Source organism: Pleurodeles waltl, chromosome 2_1, assembly GCF_031143425.1.
Source record: "Pleurodeles waltl isolate 20211129_DDA chromosome 2_1, aPleWal1.hap1.20221129, whole genome shotgun sequence".
NCBI classification, from domain to species: Eukaryota; Metazoa; Chordata; class Amphibia; order Caudata; family Salamandridae; genus Pleurodeles; species Pleurodeles waltl.
Window position 1 is genome coordinate 387832412 of NC_090438.1, and position 20331 is coordinate 387852742.

General features: G+C 43.9%; 1 protein-coding gene across 1 annotated transcript in view; it reads right to left on the reverse strand.

The window, feature by feature from the left end:
* Positions 1 to 20331, reverse strand: part of TNMD (tenomodulin) — a 526931-nt gene that overhangs the window by 393379 nt on the left and 113221 nt on the right. The window contains exon 3 of the mRNA XM_069213032.1: positions 19064 to 19213. Coding sequence (XP_069069133.1) covers positions 19064 to 19213 — 150 coding nt within the window. The remainder of the gene's footprint in view (positions 1 to 19063; positions 19214 to 20331) is intronic.

A 20331-nucleotide genomic window follows, 5' to 3' on the forward strand; every position in this document is an offset into this window, starting at 1 on the left:
TTCCATACCATACCATTTTAAGTTTAGCGCCAGTAAGGTCAAGTTGGTGGCTGAGTGAGGCGGCCGGTCAGTGCTCTCCCGCTCTGGGCCTCAGCCCTGGTCTTCGGTATGTGCGATATGTTTGCCCCCTTTCAGCGCTCGCCACCGACTTGAATCTTGATATCGGAGTCATCTTTGCCGTGAACCGGGGATCCCAACTGTTACAAAGCAACTTTCTTTAACTGCTCTGTCTCTCTGATCTTCCAGATAGTCCGGACGCGTTGCTGCTACATTGTATCTTCAGTCACTTCAGGTGACTCGATGCACGGATACCCGCGAGAGGATCGAAGGCGGCTCCTGCCAGACTGGTGTCAAAGTGAGAGACGGCGGCTCGCGGCTCCGGTGCCCTGAAGGAATCAAAGGGAGTGAAGGCTTGCGAAAGAGGCTCATGGGAGCCTGAAAGTCAACTGTTGCACTGCTTATGAAATATTTGAAGAAAATGACTCAAGCCGATGTGAACCTGCCCGACCTTTCTAATGTGACACCAACTCTGCTGAAACAACAGGGAGTAAGTATACACAGGCAGCAAGGCGACTTTCAAAGGAGCACAAGCACAATGAGTAGTGTGCCTGAAGCCGGGGCCCTGAGGATCAGGGCCCTGAAGCGCACAAGGAGGCTTCCCGCACGGTAAGGGACTGTTACACCCCCTCACCCTTAGACCCCTCCCTGGTGGTGCAAGTAAACACAAACACTGAACCAAAAGGGCACGGGGTAGGGGGTCGAATAGTGACAGTGGCATCCAAAGGAGCCTTGGCCATGGTTCGGGAGCAGATTATGCTCTGACCCAAGTGAGTGCTGACAAAAAAGGGACAAAAGGGCCACCGATTCTCAGCCAAGGGGAAATTGATCCCCAAATTAGTGTCTGATCGTGATCTGGGGGATAATTTTTACTCCCTTTCAGACCAGTCCAGCTGGACTAGTGACAAAGACCCTGATGAGAGAAAAACTAAATGGACAGAGACTGGCTCTGATATTTCTACCCTTAAGGAAGGGGAAAGCTCTGAGGCTGGGATAGGGACAGACAAACTAGAATGTACCAAAGCTGCCACTGTTAAGAAGAAAAGAAAAAACTTACGCCTGTGCTCACTCAGTGTAAACAATCATCTATGGCACCTAAGGACTTGCACTGGGACAATTTCTCCACCCCTGGCCTTGAGGGCCCAAAAGCATCTGATGACACCACGACTATTATGGGGATAATTTCTCTGGAAACTATATACCAGAGTATTATGGAGCATTGGGAGAAGACAAGGGCTGAAAGCCGTGGAACACAGCTAGCCTGCCGTAAAATGCAGGGAGCTATTCGCCATGTAGCAAAAACCTTCTCTGAATTTGCTGTATGAACGGGGGAAGCTGCAACCCGGATCTCAAAGCGGTAGTACAAAGCCGCTGCACAAAGGGAGACCGGCGATTTATTGAAAACCCATGTGGATGACGCAAAGTGGAAGCTGGCAGATTTCAAAGACAGGCTTAGGAGAAATATTCTTAGAGTTCTAGGAATTCTGGAGAGGGTGGAAGGAGACCCTCGCAGATTTATGGTAGATCTCTTTAAGGAAGCCTTCCCAGATCTCACTCAGTGGGACTGGGAAAGAGAAGTCCAGAGGGCCCCTTCAAAATAAAGAACAAACCAGAGGTGGCTGGAGCAAAACCCAGGGCAATGTTGATTTGCTTGAGCAACTTTCTGTTAAGGCTGGCCTTGTATGATCTTGCTCACCCAGACCGTAAACTCTCGGGTAAGGTGTGTGTTTTTTGTCAGACCAGATTTTTGTTAAGCAACTGTAGAAAAAAGATGGAAACTTCGAAAACTAATTTCACCACTGTAGAACAAAAATGCCCAGGTCTTTCTGATGAATCCAGCTAAGCTGAAAGTGGTTATTAATGACAGGACTCACTATTTTTCCTCTTAAGTGAAGCCTAAGGAGTTTTGGGATTTGCTGTGACTTTAGATAGGCTTAGCTGAACTGTGAGATCTTTGGATTTTGCTATGAGAATGTATTAGCTCACTGTTCGAGAATGTGGTACTTTATGAGGATGAGGTAGCTGGCTTAAGGCTCATTGTCTAATACTAAATGTGCAGGGCAAGGGCCACGGGATAGGAACGGGGGGAGTACAAATCCATTGTGGAAGGGACCAGGTGGGTCCTGTGACTTCTATGGGGTGGAGTGTGTTGGAGGTGGGGTGGAGGGTGAAGAGGGCCAGCAAGAGGGAGATGTAGCAGGATGGGTGGAGTAAGGGGTGATAAGGGACTAGTAGGGATTTGAGAGGGACGTATGGGTCACAGCAGGGCAAGGACAACAGTGAATCTATTGGGCCTGGGCAAGTCAGCATAATCCTAACCTCTTGTAAGGTATTCAACATAAGGCATTTTGTCATAAAACATGATACACAACCAGTACTGCTAGGTGCAGAGATGGTCCTTCTGGGGTAAGCAAGCAAGGATATGATAGGGGACTTCGTTGACACGCAGAAACAAACTCATGAGCCATAAGGTACAAATATGCTCTCTTAATATCTGTGGTCTGAATGACTCTCAAAAGAGAAGGAAAATGACGATGGGCTTAAAATCAATGCAGGCTGACACAACATGTCTACAAAAGACTCACATCCCTTGGGGAAGACAGGAAGTTCTTAGGGACCTAGGGCTAACACCTTTAGCCTGCACTCAGCAGACAGTGACAACCCAACGTGTAGCAGTTCTGGCTAAGCGCACTATTTGTAGGCCAGGACGCACCCTGGTGGACAAAGGTGGTTGTTGGGTCATCCTGGAGTGTAACATGTGCATGCCCAGGTTTACTCTCTGCACTATTTATTGATCAAACCTTAATGAAGTCGAAGTACTAGATGCCCTAAATCTCAAATTAGTTTCATGACCACTCCCCTTAATACTCTGTGGGGATCTCAAAATCCACCTTGAGGTAAACAATGGCTTAACAGGGACGGACAGCTATCAGGGACACAAACCAAAGGTGTTCAGAGCCTTAACAAAGTTAATAAAGGAGCATGCTCCCATTGATGTCTGGGAAAGGCTTAAAACCCTGGACACTGGCTAAACGTATTATTCCTCCCCACATATTAAACTGGTGTGCCTTGACTATTTTCTTACTTCAGCGTTTGCAGCTGAAGCCGAGATAGAACTCTTCCCCAAAATGTTATCTTATAACAATCCCCTATCCTTAGTCATACCGATAACTGGCTTTTTTAGACCCTGCCGGGTCTGGACATTTGACAAAAAACTACTGGCAGACCGACTTTATTTAGACCGCATGCATGCCTGAGCTTCAGTTTGTATCTGCAGAAGCAGAGGGAGGCAGAGGTCAGGGGTGTCTATCGAGAACTCACACTGGCCGAGGGGAAATTGATGCAACGCATAGAGGGGTGGGGGGTGTGTTATCCATCCTGAATGCTAAGGCTAAACAGCACCTAAGCAAGCCAGCAGCAGTTAAATATCAGACATTCAGGTCTGAATGTTATGAATATGGGGAGACTACTAGGAAAGTGTTAGCAAAGCGAATAAGGCAAAGAGTGGTTGACAGGGATATAAAAGCCATTAAGGATTCCCGAAGGCATATGCTGGAAAATCCAAAAGAGATTTTGAAAGTCTTTAGAGATTTTTACGAGGAACTATATTCTAATGACTAAGAACAAGTAGCTGGCAGGTGCAAAGAAGGCAGTAAGTTCTTAGAAGGGCTAAAATCAAGTAGGCTCAGCAGGGAGGAGTGAGATCTCTTGGAATCCCCAATATCATTGGAAGAAATTTATGAAGCCATGACCTCCTTGTCCTCAGGAACGGCATCCAGTCCTGATGCCCTTCCACTGGAATTTTTTTAAGCTTTCTTCCAAGAATTGCGGCACAACATGTTATTAACCTTTGTAGTGGCTCAACAAAGTCAGGGCCTACCCTCCTGGGAAGGGGCCAGGATGGTAATTTTTAAGAAAAAGGACAGGCCTCCGCTCTCTCCCGTGTTGTATTGACCAATATCACTGCTGAACTACAATGGGAAAATATATGCCAAGGTTCTAGCAACCAAGTTGACAAAGATTATTTCTCCCTTAGTATTCAAAAGCAGCATGGATTTATTCCAGGCAGAGGGACAGATGACCATGTTCGAAGATTTATCTCTCTGTTCAATCTTGCAGAAGTACACCTGATGTCATTTGGTTTGATTTTATTAGACTCAGAGAACGCATTAGATCATGTTTCTTTGTCATTTCTATGGGATATTTTGAAATGGAAGGGGCTTGGGAAAGGTTTTTAAACAGCCATTAAAGCTATGTATATGGTCCCCACTGCCCGGATACACTTAGCCGGTTTAGAACCTGATGCAATTTCTATTTCTAGAGGACCTAAGCAGGGTTGCCCCTGTTTACCACTCCTGTTCGCACTGTATATTAACCCCTTCTTAATTAAACTAGAGGAATGTGCTGCTATTAAGCCAATTTATCACAATGGGGAGGGTTATAAGGTACTTGCCTATGCCGACAACGTGACAGTGGTCACAATGGGTCCAGGCCTAGCCACCTATGAAATTGAAAAGCTGGCCAAGCTGTTTGGGACATAGTCTGGTACAAACTAAATGAGGACAAGACTCAGGTCATCTGCTCTAGCCAAGCAAAGTTTAGGGGCAAGAAGGCAGTATCCAATGCAGCATACTTTGGGATTAGAATCACTGCCTCACTGGATCAATTAGTGGAGCTAAACATAGCCCCGTTATTCCCTAAAATTAAAAGGTATTTAGGCAGAATTCATCAATTAAATTTTTCTCTCCTAGGCCATTGCAGCGTATTAAAAATGAATATCTTGCCCAAAGAACTATGGCCCTCATTCTAACTATGGCGGGCGGTGGTTGCCGCCCGCCAGACGGGAAGCGTCATTTGGCCGCCACGCGGCCAAAATACCGCTTCCCGCATTCTAACATTCCCGCTGGGCCGGCGGGCGCTAAGCAAGTTAGCGCCCGCCGGCCCAGCGGGAATGAGGGCCGCAACACAGGAGCCGGCTCCGAATGGAGCCGGCGGTGTTGCGGCGGTGCGACGGGTGCAGTTACACCCATCGCGCTTTTCACTGTCTGCTAAGCAGACAGTGAAAAGCCACCCTGGGCCCTGTTAGGAAAACCGCCAGAAACAGGCTGGCGGGAAGGGGGTCAGAATCCCCAAGGCAGTGCTGCTTGCAGCGCTGCCCTGGCGGATTCGCCCAGCCGGGGGTAAACTGGCGGGAAACCGCCGGCCCCGGTTTTCTGACCGCGGTTTTACTGCCACGGTCAGAATGGGCTAGGAAGCACCGCCAGCCTGTTGGCGGTGCTTCCGTCATCCGCGGCCCTGGCGGTCTTTGACCGCCAGGGTCGGAATGACCCCCTATATCTTTTTCAGTCTATTACATTAGCGTTCACTAAAGGCTGGTTGACTAAGTTAGCAGCAATTGGTAGAAACTTTCTGTGGGTCTACAGAGCACCCAGAAGACCTTTGAAATATATGACCCTCCCAAGAACCGGGTGTGGATGGTCGGTGCCCAATTTTACTTTGTATTATTATTCATGATTTCTTCAGCACATGAGTATATTAATTACTAGAGAGACGGAGGGGAGTAACTAAGAAGAGTCTCCCTCAATTTATGAAATGATGCTCGGTTCTGAGGTCAAAGGATGTTTGTTGAGATACATAGAAACTAGCTATTTTAAAAAGACAAGATTCAAGGTTCTTAGGTCTGCGTATGTGATATGGGTGCAGCTGAAAAGGTGGTTGCCCATTGAGAGGATTAACCTTTACACACCGTTGTCCACCAAAAAACTTCTCCCTCCTGTCTTTCAAGGCTCTGTTATGGATAAATGGAGGCAGCAAGGAATAACCATGATTGACAATTTTTTATGTTCACACTCAACTTCGTTCCTTTATGGAATTGCAGGGACACTATGACCTGCCTCGTTAATGCTTCTTTAAATTTTTGCAAGTGCTGAATTTTCTTTGTTGTCAGAAAAGGAAATTGTCTTTTATGGAGAAGATACCTATAATAAAAGCAGTAAGGTGCAGGGATAGGATTGGGGGTATGGTATAATTCACTACTAGAAATACAGAATGATGTCCTTGTTTGTTAGAATGCGAAATTAGGCATTTGTTTCAGTAAAGAAGGACCATGGCTGGAGGAATCACATGCAATGGCAGATAAGGCTTTTCTTACAGCTAGTTTGAAAACTAAACATTATAAGAAAGTGTTTAATTTGTACTATACTCCGATTAAAGTCTCTAAGTGGGGTAGCTTTGATGGGAAATAAAATCGCTGCACGGGGTGGAGGCCGATATTATATACATGTTTTTTAGCTCCCCCAAGTTGAAGTCCATGCTACATGCGATGGAGCAGTTTCTTAGCTATATTATCAAGAGTCAGGTCTGTCTTACACCTGCATTAGTGTTACTGGGGTTAGCGGATCCAGTGGAAGAAAATGGACCTATAAAGAGAGAAAGGTAGCCTACATTGATTGCGATGGCAACCACATCACTTCAGACTGGTTAAAAACTGAGCTCCCAACACTTGAAATTTGGAGGGCGAGATTTTTGGCTATTTATACTATCAAAGTGATTCTATATAGGCTCAAAGGATATAAGAAGTGACGCTAAGGGGAGTGGATTGGTCAGTAATGACTAAGTGGCTGGAGAGTACTGATTGTGTGACCCAGGCGCACTAAAATGGAATGCCCATGCTAAATATTTTTCCGGGGACCCAGGTTGATTTTTGCTTTGTTCCTACTTTACTTACCTAGGGAGTAGAGGAGGAGGGGCACAACCCCTCAGTTCCTCCTCTCAACCTTTGAAATTTACGGTGATATTAACTGGTGCACATTCATTTAATGTATTTTGTCATATATTTTTCAGCTTTTGGAACTCTGTACTCTCCAGCCAAGATTATCGGTGGGAGGAAAGATGCGGTAAGTTGTGCATATGAGTTATTTGCATTTCATGGAAAATCCTGTGAGAGCACTGGGGTCTTGCCTCTATTTTTGCTGTATACAATGATCAATTGCTTTTCATAAGTATGGCTGTCTTGTCTTATGCGACTGGAAGCCGAAAATCGATAAACATTTTTTTTTTAAAAAGTTTAGCACCAATCAAAACTAGCACGATATGCAAATGGCATTTACCAAATTGTATCCATTTTGAAATGGCTAATATAGATGCTGGAAGCCAGGCATGAGAGGTATTTGGGATGACGGACTGGATAGCACACTCAGATGCTGCTACACATATCCTTATCAGCTGTTTTTCCACTTTGCATAAGAGATGAGATTGGTAATGTTCCAAAGTATGACACATTTGCTTAACCATTCGAAATTCTTTACCTACTATTATTATATTGTTTTTTTTGGCGCAACTGCACCACGTTTTACCCATATAAATAGCTATATATTATTTTGCTTCTATATACCTTTAAATTAGCTATATATTATTTTGCTTGTTTATACCTTTACATGCCTTTCTTTTGTTCTAAAGTAGAAACGTATTCCAAAGAACTTTACTGAGGACAAAGACTCTACTACTAAAAAATATCATAACTGAATAATTGAATGCACTGTTCTGAAAATATTAACTTTTTTTTTTTCTGGTAGAGTTTTCGAAAACAGTTTGTCTGGTGGTTGGCATGTTTCTACATAAACACTAGAACAGAATCCTCTAGCTGCGAGTTCCGCCTTCCTCTAAACTTCACGAGCCTAAGCTCCATTTTTTTGCATTTGGCTTAACAGTCAGCGTGCATAAAGTAGGTAAAATGTGCTCTTTTGAGTCTGCTTGTACTTTGTGCATTTTTATCAATTACGGATTTGTGGTTTGGGGTCTTTGCTTGAGTTGCAGTATTCTTAAATCGTTTGAAATGAAATCTTTCAGACATTCTTGTTTGAAAGACTCTAAATTGTAAGCATGTGGCAGCCAAAACCCATGTGTAGACAAAATAATTACATTCAAATGTTTTCTTTTTGTTGTATGCACAATGCCATAGTGGGAGACAGTAGCCTGGACCCATTTAGCAACAGACTTATCGTCAACAAGTGTTTCCTATTAGATCCACAAATTGGAAATATTTCCTTTCCCATTTCAAGCTTCTGAAAACGAAAACATATAGAGAATTGGAATTATATACAGCAATGCATACAGATGGTGTTGCATACTTTTGACAGTAAGCATTGACAAAGTTAATAGGTTTGACTTTTGTATAATGCATTTACACTAAGGCCCACATATGCACACCCACATCACGTAACGACCCACCCACCTACAGGTACCTACTCACACAGAACAAAGAGTGCATTTACACCAAGGCCCACATATGCACACTACCAGCACGCAATGGTCCACCCACTTACAGATACCTACTCACACTGAACAGAGACCATACAGGCATTTATGAAGGAAATCCAGCAATCATGCTGTCATTCATACTTTCAGACGACTACTAATGGATAACTTTTTGTAGCAGGTGTCCCAAAAGTATGTAATTAAACAGGATGCAAGACAACATGCAACACGAGACATACGGTTACAACAGGAGAGAATAATGTGCAAAGAGTGCGCGGAGAGGCATGCAGCATAGGAGCAGAGGGGGAAACGCCCTGAAGGCCGACTCCTGAACAACAAAGTCCTGGTTAACGAAAGCGGAACAATGCTTTCCTTAACCACAACTTCGTTGTTTGTGCCTTAACCACGCATGTGCTGAACAACGCACATGCGTGGTTAAGGCACAAACAAGGGAGTCGGCTGAGGAGGACGAGGCAACGACTCAGGTAAGTGGGGCGGGGTGGGGGGGTCGGGTTTTAGTTTTAGGGGTGGGGGGTCGGGGTATTTTCCATTTTAGGGGCGGGGGTGGGGGGGTCGCGGTTTTAGTTTTAGGGGCGGGGTGGGGGTATTTTCTGTTTTAGGGGCGGGGTCGGGGTTTTAGGTTTAGGGCTGGGGGTGGGGGGTCGGGGTATTTTCTGTTTTAGGGGCGGGGGTGGGGGGTCGGGGTTTTAGATTTATGGCTGGGGGTGGGGGGTCGGGGTATTTTTTGTTTTAGGGGTGGGGGTGGGGGTTTGGGGTTTTAGTTTTAGGGGCAGGGTGGAGGGTTGGGGTTTTAGGTTTTAGGGGTGGGTTGGGGGGTCGGGTAATTTTAGGGGCGGGGTGGGAGGTTGGGGGGGTTTAGTTTTAGGGGCAGGGTGGGGGCTCAGAGTAGTTTTAGGGGTGGGGGCTGGGGTACTTTAGGTTTCAGGGATGGGGTGGGGGTTCAGGTTGTTTTCGGTTTTGGGGGTAGGGTGGGGGTCAGATTTAGGGGCGGGGTGGGGGCCGGGGTGGGGGGTTGGGGTTTTAGGTTTTAGGGGTGAATTGGGTGACTGGTAATTTTAGGGGCTGGGTGGGGGAATGGGGGTTTAGGTTTAGAGGCAGGGTGGGGGGCTCGGAGTAGTTTTAGGTGTGGGGGTTGGGGTACTTTAGGTTTCAGGGATGGGGTGGGGGTTGGGGTTGTTTTAGGTTTTGGGGGTAGGGTGGGGGTCGTGGTAATTGTAGGGAGGAGGTGGGGGTTGGGGTAGTTTTAGGGGCAAGGTTGGGGGGTTGGTGTGGTTTTGGGGGATGTGGGGGGGTCGCAGTAATATTTAGGGGTGGGGGTGGGGGGCTAGGGTGGACGCATGCAGGAACAATGGATGCCTATCAATAATGCCTTTACCAGGAATGCCTTTACAATGAAAAATCGTTGTTAAGGCATTCATGGTAAAGGCATTAGTGGTAACAACGAGGTCGTTGTTCCGACCTCGTTGTTCAGGCATTCATTGTTCCAGCAGGCGTCGTTCCGACATACATTCGAGCAGAGGATGATGCTTCCAATGGGTACTGAGCAATGTGCCTCAGGTGACTCCTGGATATTATGTCTCTGAGGATCCCTGAGAACTATAAATCAGGGTAACGTGATTCTGTAACCTAGAGGCATAAGATGGTGGGCATCCGGTAAGTACAAGGTGATGCACAGCTAGGGTGCAAACAGCAGTTTACATCATGGGTGCAGAGGATGGTGTGCAGCATGGGAGCACTAGGTGCTCCGCACAATGGAAGCTCTAAATCATGTGAGTGGGAGCAATGAATCATATAGTCAGTGTATCTCTGTGAGTTGCTTCACAGATGTGCACTTGGTGCTGTGCATCAAGGACTCATGTTTCGGTAGGCCCCAGGGTTCACTGTGTGTTGTGTATTTTAGGGATACAAAATCGTGTACACTTGTAAATGGAAAGGGAGCATGGACAGATGTGCACTGATAGAGAAGACAGTCTACAAGGGCAGAGGTGTCCCAATAAAATACCAGGGAGTTTCGTCTGCGCGGAGAAAGCACCAGGAGTCCTGGGCGCAGATTAGGTCAGGATGATGTTAGAGGATTGTTTTGCTGGGCTTCAGCTGGGCTCAGTGGTGGGGCATTGATGGTTAATGGGTTGTATGACAGTGTAAAATGTATTGTCAATTGTGGTTATGGAAGTGTATGTTTACTTTTACTGTCAACATAATTATGTGAGATACTGTCTGATATGGTTTTAAATTATAATAACAAGTTCTCTCAAAAACATTGTGAACACTGTGAGCTTTTGGGGATGCACAGCTTGAAGGACAGTGAGATATGGGGTGTAGGATGGTGTGTAGCATAGACACTTGATGATGATCAATGTCAACACAGAATGATGTTCATAAAGGGCAAAGGCTGGTGCGGATTAGAGGTTACAACTCATGAAGTGAGCACTTTATGTAGTCCAGATGTTCTCTTAGTTTTCTGGTACTTGTGCTTTCAGATTACAAAAGCAGGATGTCAGAATTAAGGTTACAAATTTGGGAAGGGGTGACCCTCACCAACTTAATGGTTAGGTCAAAACATAATTCTGAGAGAAACTGCTCAGTACCAAGAAGCTATTGTACAAGCAGCAGGCAATGCCTAGAGACGTGTGTGTTAAGTTCAAACAGCACTAATAAATGTAAACTAAAGAACAAAGCACAATACAAATTTTTGACCAATTTAGAAGAACAGCGATATCGTTCAAAAGCAAAATGACACCAAGATCATTAAGATCGGTTGAGGGGAAATAGAGACATGATTTTTAAAAAGAAATGTTTTGAGGTAAAAATTAACTACAAGAAATAAATTGCCATTAAAGATAACAGTTCACTAGGACCTCGGTGCAATTTCAGTCCGACCACAATGGAGGGAGTGGAGATTAGACATACCAGGCAGTTATCCCAACTGTAGTTTTTACCCTCTCTGAAATGGAAGTCCCAATTTTCCAGTGTAGTAAGATCCAAAGCTAAGACTGGAAAGGGTGACTCAAGGTGTCAGATTGTAGGTGTGACCTTCCTTGGTAAGCCTCAGCACCTTGTCCTGACCTCTATAGGAGAAACACATGACAAATCTCACTTTTCTACAACTCATGGGAAATGTCTTTCTGCTCAGTTCTGTAACCCCTACCTCCCTGGGCAGCTTCTAGGCACCAGGTCTTGCACAAGACAGATCTCCTACAGTGTCCAGTCCTCTGTGGTCCTGTGGGTCTTTTTGGAGCCAGGGGTCCTTCTCCTTTTTATATTCCTACAAAGGCACACAATCCAAACCCTTTATCCCCAAAGTGCAATTCCAGTCCATAGGTTCCAGAAGGTATTTGGAGTTCTTGTATAAGCCCTCTTCTTCCACTGAGGGGTCTGAAGTTATTTTTTCAGCAGAGCCTTAATTCTTCAGGTGGATTCTTTCTAGTTCCAGAAATGTTCTGAGGAAGTGGTTATTGAATTGCCAGATTCCTGTGCAGTGTGTTTTAAAATTTATGTCACATAATCCTATCATCTTGCAGCCCTCCCACAACCTTACTAATGCTGCTTATTTGCCTTACTTTAAAATCATCCAGGAGTCTTGATTCAATATGGCAGATCCCTTCTGCCATTAGTTGCTACATTGGCCAGAGTTATTCTGGTGAAAACTCTCTTCCCCAGTGCCATAACTTGGGTCACAATCAGTGTATACGATGCTCCATCAAAACAAAAAGAGCAGCCACACCAATCAGCCCCAAGTTAAGGAGACTCTTAAATCAAACGAAATCAATTTTGCGTTAGAACACTATGAAGAAAAACATCCAAATTACTTGTTCTCTTTAAAATCATTTATTTCTTTAGACCTCTTTTGTCCCTATACTTCCTCTAGCCAACAAATGATTCATCTGTCTTTGTTGTCTTGACTTTTTCAGGATTATAAATCATATTCCAAAACAGCATCTTAACAAAGCCTACTTGTGACATATTAGTGAACAATAAATCACCGTCATCTTAGTAAATCACTTAAGGAGAATTAGGACGGCCTATAATTGACATAATGTTACAAACCAATTCAAATTTACTCTGACTTTAACAATTCTTTCAGTGCACTCAGTCCGACCTGTCTTCAGGTCCTTAGCACACCATTATTGTGGTGAGATCACCTCTGACCTGACAGGGTCTAAACTGGTTCCCTCATCCACTCTGACTGACGTCTGGTTGTCTAGTAGGGTCCTGGTAATGAATAGGAAAAGCCCTCCCTGGAATTTCAATGTGACAAGAGGTGATATACTCTTTCTTTCAGATGTTCCTTTCCATTCCCATATAGCTACTTCCTACTGAATTGTCAAAAGTTAACACCTCCCTGTCTTTACAGGTCACAGAGGCAGGTCATTGTCATCTGAGCCTGGGCTGTTAACTCTTCCGGCCAAAGATGTGTATTCCAGCTCTGGAGGTGTGATGAATGATAGAACTACTTTTAAACCACTTTTGGTGATGACAGCTTAAGGTGCATTTTTTTATAAACTTAGTTTTCAACCTTATTAGAAATGGGGTCTCTGGTTGGCAATCAGTTTACACTCTGCCCAAGCAGGAACCCTCACTATAGTCATGGCAAGGGCGATACTCACTTAAGATAACCACTGCTCACCCCTTGGTGGCTTGGCACAAGCAGTCAGGCTTATCTCAAAGGCTATGTATAAAGTATTTGTACCAACACACACAGTAACACAGGGAAAGCACTACAAAATGGACACAACACCTGCTAGGAAAAATAGCCAATATGTATCTAAATCAAAGAAGACCAAAAGTACAAAAATCCATCATATAAAAGTTAAGTTAGGAATTTTTAAAATAATAGAATCTTACTCCATAGAAAACAATGGAAACATCTTTGTTACACAAAGTACCTGGTTTGCGTCAAAAATAAAGCTGCACGGGTGAGCGTGCGTCAGATAAGTAAGAAATGCATTGATTCCTAACTTGCAAGGGAGGCCGTGCATCATTTCTTCTCCGGTTGGGTAGGCGATGCGTTGTTTTTCTCTCTCATGGGCTGTTCTGACCTAAGCCCAGGACTCGAGACTTTGCATCCAGGTGGAGTTGTGGGTGGTTGACTCCACAGGCGATGCCCTGTGTGGTGTGCTGCGCTTTCGAGCAAAGGTTTTAACCCTTTCCTACCTGAAGTCTCGATATGTGGCAGACTGTGACCCGTCTCTCAAAAAGAGAGCATCATAGGAAGGGAGTAGAGATTGGCTTTAAATGGACCAGACCTTGCTGTGTGCATCATTTAACGAGAGACGGTGGACAAATACGTGCCCTGAAGAAGGTGTGTGACCAGTTGGTCACCTTACACCGAAACATACTTTGGCTGTTGGCCAGATATTTGCCTTGATGTTCCTTTTCGTGGATTTTGAAGTACATTTTGTATATAGCACATGCATTGGAGGAAGATATATCCAAGGACGAAAAATACATCATAACAGACTTTAAATGAATATACTACATGAAGATTTGAATCTGGGACATTGAATAACAAACAGTTGAACTTGAAAAATTATTCCTGTGAAATATATTTAATCATGGACGATAATGCCTTCCCTGATTACTGGAACACCTGGAGGATAGCAGATACTAGGCCAACTGTTTATTTATATTATTTTTTTATTGGTGAACTTGAGTGAAGTATGTGGGTATGAATGATGGTTGATAGAGAGTTTTCAGATTAGGTCCATACATTTTGAAGCAAGATATAATTGTCTATTGAGTAATAATACATTTGGGCATCAAACATCTATGTATATGTCTGCCATTGTCTGTGTATGTGCACATTTACAGGATTATTTTAAGGATTCCAGTATTGGAACCTATAAAGGATGTGGTGTAAGTGTCAGCTCCTCCCACCACTCTAGCCCAGATAAGCCATCAGGATATGCAGGCTACACCCCAGCTCCCTTTGTGTCAATGTCTAGTGGACATTCACAAACACCCCAACAGTCAGTCTGCCCCAGACAGGGAATACAGAAGAAGGCAGGGTCAAGAATGGTTTAAGCAAGAAAATGCCCACTTTCTAAACATGGCATTTTCAAACTGACAATTTAAAAAACAACTTTACCAAAAGATGTATTTATAAATTATGAGTTCAGAGCCCCCAAACTCAACACCTCTATCTGCTTCCAAAGGGAAACTGCACGTAAAAGATATTGAAAGATAGTCCACATGCTAACCTTTGAGAGTGATATGCCTTGCAACACTGAAAATGGAATTTGGCAGTTTCTCACTGTTAGGGCATGTAAAACACATCAGTTCATGTCCCACCTTTAACATACACTGCACCATGTCCATGGGGCTACCTAGGGCCTAACTTATGGGTGTCTTGCATTTATAAAAATGTAAGGTTTGGGCTTGGCAAGTGGGTACATGCCAGGTCGATTTGGCAGTTTAAAACTGCACACACAGACGCTTCAGTGGCCGGTATGAGCCATGTTTACAGGGCTACACGTGTGGGTGGCACAATCAATGCTGCATGTCACTAGTAGCATTTGATTTACAGGCCCTCAACACCTCTAGTGCTCTTTACTGGGGGCTTATTAGTAAATCAAATATGCCAACTATGGAAAATCCAATTAAACACACACAATGTACACAGGGAGCACTTGCACTTTAGCACTGGTCAGCCGTAGTAAAGTTCCCAGAATACCACAACCAGTAAAAACAAAGTCCAGCACACAGTCAAAACACAGGAAGCAGAGGCAAAAAGCTGAGGGAAACTATGTCAAGAATGCCAGGTCTAACAAACCTATGTTATTAAAAATCTAGTCTTACCATTACATCAGATTTTAAAATTAAGTAAAAATTAAATTTGAAGGACTGTGCTAGTACCTTCACAGATACAGAATTACTAATTGTAATCACCCCAGCCAGGCCTGTTCTGTGGAAAATATGCCTTCACCAACATGAAGAAATATCTTTTAGGCATTCAGTCATCGTGAAAAAACACTTCATAATATAATATGGGCTGACACAAGGCAACCTTCGGTGAATTATTAGTACATAAAATAGTTATTGCTACATGATTAAGGTACTTTTGCATGCCATGTGTTATGGTAGTGCCTTTAAAGTGCAGCCCAGCTAGAGCAGAATGGTGCTCCTGGTAGCTATATGGTTTTGTTTTCTTTGCGGGTGTTGTAAATACACACTGCAGCCCACATAGGACAATTTAGTCTCATGCCATTTGCGCATTTTCTGTCCCATCCAGTATCACCTTACAGGAAAGATTAATAGACTAATTTTGTCAAAAAGATTTAGGGCCAGATTACACTTTCTTTGGCACTGAATAGTGATGTCAAAGTGCACAATGTCCGAACGACAGTAAAAAATAGGGTCCAGAAAAATGTGAAACATTTAGGGTGACCATGCACAAAAGGAGAATTTGCTTCAGAATATCATAATGCAAAAAATGAAATTAGAGTCAGATTGACCCATCATGTCTAACAGTGGGAAACTTGGAACAATTTTAAAAGATGAGGAAGGGCATTTGTAGCCTTTGTTACTAATTTATTTGAAATTATTTTTTGGAAGTGGTAAGCTACTTGCTTCAAGTGGTTTGCACTAGGGATGCAAATTTAGTCAAGTAGGAAAAATTACAGCTAGGAATATTTCTTTGATGGAGTAGAGGAAGCCTGAGCTCTGTCGTAATAGTGGGATTCTCAGTCTTTGTTGCTCCCTCCCAGAATATTGGGATATTGCATGGAATGTTGGGGCAAAGACTGTGAGCAATATGCAGGAAGGGTACATGTGGGAGCTGGGGGTCTTGTATGATAGGGTACTGATGACTTTGCATTTTCTGCTGCCTGCTTTACTAGGTCTTAGATGCAATGGTCGAAACGTTTCTGACAAAGGAATAACAACTTTAAGAACATAGCTTGAATCAGTTTTTCAAGCACATGCGTGTATGTATTTTTTGTTTTTCTACGGTGTATAGCTAATAAGAAAGCAATGGAGCACTAAACTTGAGTAGGGGTCATAAAACGCGATTCAGCATTATTTACAATGAGGTGTTTATAAGGAAACAGAATACTTGTGGTGAAACATATCATTTAGATGTCTAGCGTTTTCAAGCACGGATCAAAATTGTTTTTTCTCTGACATGATTGTGTCTGATATTAAAACTTAAGTGAATTGTCTGAGACCAATTGTAATTCTTTTATCCATTATGTCAGTAAATGGGCCACAGCCCATACCTATGATATGTTGTGTTGTGTTATGTGGTGTTTTATGTTATGCTGTATGTTTTGCTATTCTACGCTATGTTATGTGAGATTTACACTCAGGACAACAGCTAGCCCCAGTGGTTATCAGTAGACATGGCGTGCACCCAAGCAAAAAAAAAAGAACACCAGGTACATCAAATCTACACTCTATACCTTCTACCAGAATACCCTTTCATAAACAGACAAGCTTTAACTTTGCTGTAAATATTATATGACTTTCAATTCAGTGTCATAATCTTCTATAATAGCCCACAGTCTGGCGCTTGGACTTTGAATTTTCTCCTTTTTGAAACAGCAATTTTAAAGCATTTTCTAGATCTGGGTGATTTGAAATCAGTTTATGTGCAAAAACAGACAGCACTTTGAGATAAGAAGTCCTTTTGTCAAAAAAGACCTGGGCCCATATCTATCAAGGGGGCGTAAGGGTAATGCAAAACCTAAGTGAGATTTATCAAGCCAAGCAAGGCCACCTTGCATAGTCCTGCATGGCTTGAAAAATGTAGAGTAACTCAAAGCAGCATAAATCGCTGTTCTGCATTACTCTTCCGCAGGGAGGCATTCCATGGGTGGAGCCAGGGTGTTCCCATGCACCCACCCGTGGATTTTGGTGCGTTCCACATTTACCATTAGTGATAGACTTGGAAAAGTGCCAAAATGCTACGCCTCACAAAGCGAGACACAACAAGGAGAAATATCTTTATTTTTCCTCTTTCAATGTGTGCTGTATTCTCATCAGACTAGGAAGCACATATTCCTGAGACATATAATATTCCTTGAGAGCGATTTAGAGAAAATACTTTATTTTTATTTGTGTGGGATTCCACTTTGTGTTGACCCATTTAGTGTCAGAGAAAGACATTCAAGAAATCTAAAAAAACATATTTTGAGGCTTTGAAGGCTCATTGGCTTCCCTGGAGAAGTGCTTGAGTGCAACAAAGGTGTGTTTGTATATAGTGGGAACTCGACCAAAGGCATCAGAGCGCTTTAAATGAGCACCAGATAACATTACATAACTTTGTGTTGGTTTTTTTAGGCACCTGCAGATTAAGGGGGTGATTCTCCGCCCGCCAAGCGGGAACCGCCAGAAGACCGTACTGCGGTCAAAAGACCGCGGCAGTCATTCTGGGTTTCCCACTGGGCTGGCGGGCGACCGCCGAAAGTCCGCCCGCCAGCTCAGCGGGAAACACCCTTCCCACGAGGACGCCGGCTCAGAATGGAGCCGGCGGAGTGGGAAGGTGCGACGGGTGCAGTTGCACCCGTCGCGAATTTCAGTGTCTGCAAAGCAGACACTGAAATTCTTCGTGGGGCCCTCTTACGGGGGCCCCTGCAGTGCCATGCCATGCCCATGCCCAGGGGCCCCGCGGCACCCCCTACCGCCATCCTGTTCCTGGCGGGAGACCCGCCAGGAACAGGATGGCGGTAGGGGGTGTCAGAATCCCCATGGCAGCGGAGCGCGCTCCGCCGCCATGGAGGATTCTCAAGGGCAGCGGGAAGTCGGCGGTACACCGCCGACTTTCCGTTTCTGGCCGCGGCTGAACCGCCGCGGTCAGAATGCCCAGCGGTGCACCGCCAGCCTGTTGGCGGTGCTACCGCCGACCTCCGCCATGGCGGTAATTACCGCCAGGGTCAGAATGACCCCCTAAGTGATTTGCCGAGCATCACAGAACGTTCACTCTGGTTCCCCGGTTCTAAAGTCAGCCGTCCAGGCTGCTAGGCCATCAAGTGTCAGTGAGAAGAGGGACGATGAGAGGGTAACTGTGAAGAGGTCATTCTTGAGAGTGTTGGTGATTCAGATGTGTTTCAACAAGGGATGCGGGAGAGGGGCTGGGAGTGGAGAGAAAATCACGAGCAGCCCGCCTCTGCTTGTCTGTGGGTATGCAGACATTCCCGTCTTTGACTGACTAGAAGCACATTTACTCTGACGAAAATATGTGTGAGTAAATCTTTTTATGACTGTAAAACCACCTATGAATTTCAAAAGTAATCACAATCATTTAAAAAAAATACATTTTCACGTGCACTCTGTACTTGCATGTTCTAGGAGCTTTTTGAATTGGGCTCTCAACTTCTAATACCGGTCATCGTGGCTATAGTGTCAGATGCAACATTGTTGGCGGGATTCCTTTATCAGCCGCAGACACGTATTCGGTCTGCACTCCTACACGTTCCTGTATTATGGTTTCCTGAGGTCTGCGGGTGGTGCATCAAGGTTTGCAGTACTGACAACTATTCCCATCTGAAATATTACTGGCAATGCAGTTATGGCCATGTCAGCTACATTCCACTAACAATCATGATTTATTGCAACTTACTCTGCCAGCACAACTGAGAAAGAAAAAGTACTTAAAGCAAATTCCGGAGGTCAGATGCATCTGGAAAAGAGTGCACATATCTTAACTAAGGCACAAGGCAGCAGTAAATCTCAGTGAAATAACCATGCCCGTCAAAAATACCACGAAACAAAATATTTGCTCAATGCTCACACTCTTAAAGTCGTGTATCTCTATCATTTCATCCGCGCCGGTGCCATTAGATGTCCAGAAAGTCTCTGTTCTGTTTTTAGGATCAATTTCCATAAGCACAGTTGCTTTTTTGTCCCCTTGGCTTAATATTTTATATTCTGCATCATAGATCTGAAAGCAAAAGAAAAGATAGTTTCACGTCATTGGGCTGCAAGAACAAGAAAGAAACGAACGCATCAAAGCAATCTTCAGATTCATTGAGTCAGACTTCAATTGCCTTGTGGGCACCTAAGTTTGAATGTTGTGAAGTTAAGAGCCTTGATCAATGCGTCCACCCACTGGCCCGTGATCAGTTTGAGTTAAGAAAGTGTTGGGGTGTAAATACATGCAAAAATGTAATCGAGCCAACAACCCGACTTCCATGAAATGCCTCCAAGCAAGTCATGACATAATGAATTGCATTAAGTCCACACAGGTGGCAAGTAGATGCAGCAAGCAGACCCACAGCCTCACACAATTATTTAAGTTTTCCCAATTTTCACGTTGGTCTGCTACATCTTAAAACAATGGGAGAATACAGACAGAATGGCCCGCAGCACCAATATTCCTTGTTCACCTCGGTGAGGAATTTGAGGATTGAGGAATACTTGTGCAGTGCAGCACTGCTTAGAGTTGCACAATATGTTTACTTTAACAGTAGGTACTTTAAGTTAATGATATAGCCCCCCAGAGTGCTTGAACAGATTTTCCCAGCAGGTGAGTCTGCGTAGGGCGCCTGCCTGTTAGCTAGCGTGCCAGGAGGAACCTGCAGGCAGGTGCTACATACAGGATTCCCTGCTGGAGAAGTTGCTTTCACGAGATCATGGTACCATAGTATCATGGACAAAATGTTGTGTGACAAAAATATTTTCTCTTATATATTGCCTGCAAAAATACCCCCCCCCCCATTGCATTTAATAATATTAAAATCTAACTATGTGATAATGTTTTATAATAAATATTTAGGCCATAATTAATAATTCATAGTATCACTTTGTCAAGAATACTCTGTCATTTACGATTTGAAGAGCACTGTCAGGCATTTGGTCAATGTATGTTGCTTGATACAATTTTCCTGAAAAAATCTCCCTATAGCAAGAGGGAAGAATCTGCAATTTGTCTCCTAATATTGACATGAATTACCCCTCAAATGTAGATTGTATATATATACTTTAGTAATGAAACAATTTTGTTCTAAACATCAGCTTACCAGTTTTTGAAAATATGAACATGTGGCCATCAAATAAAAA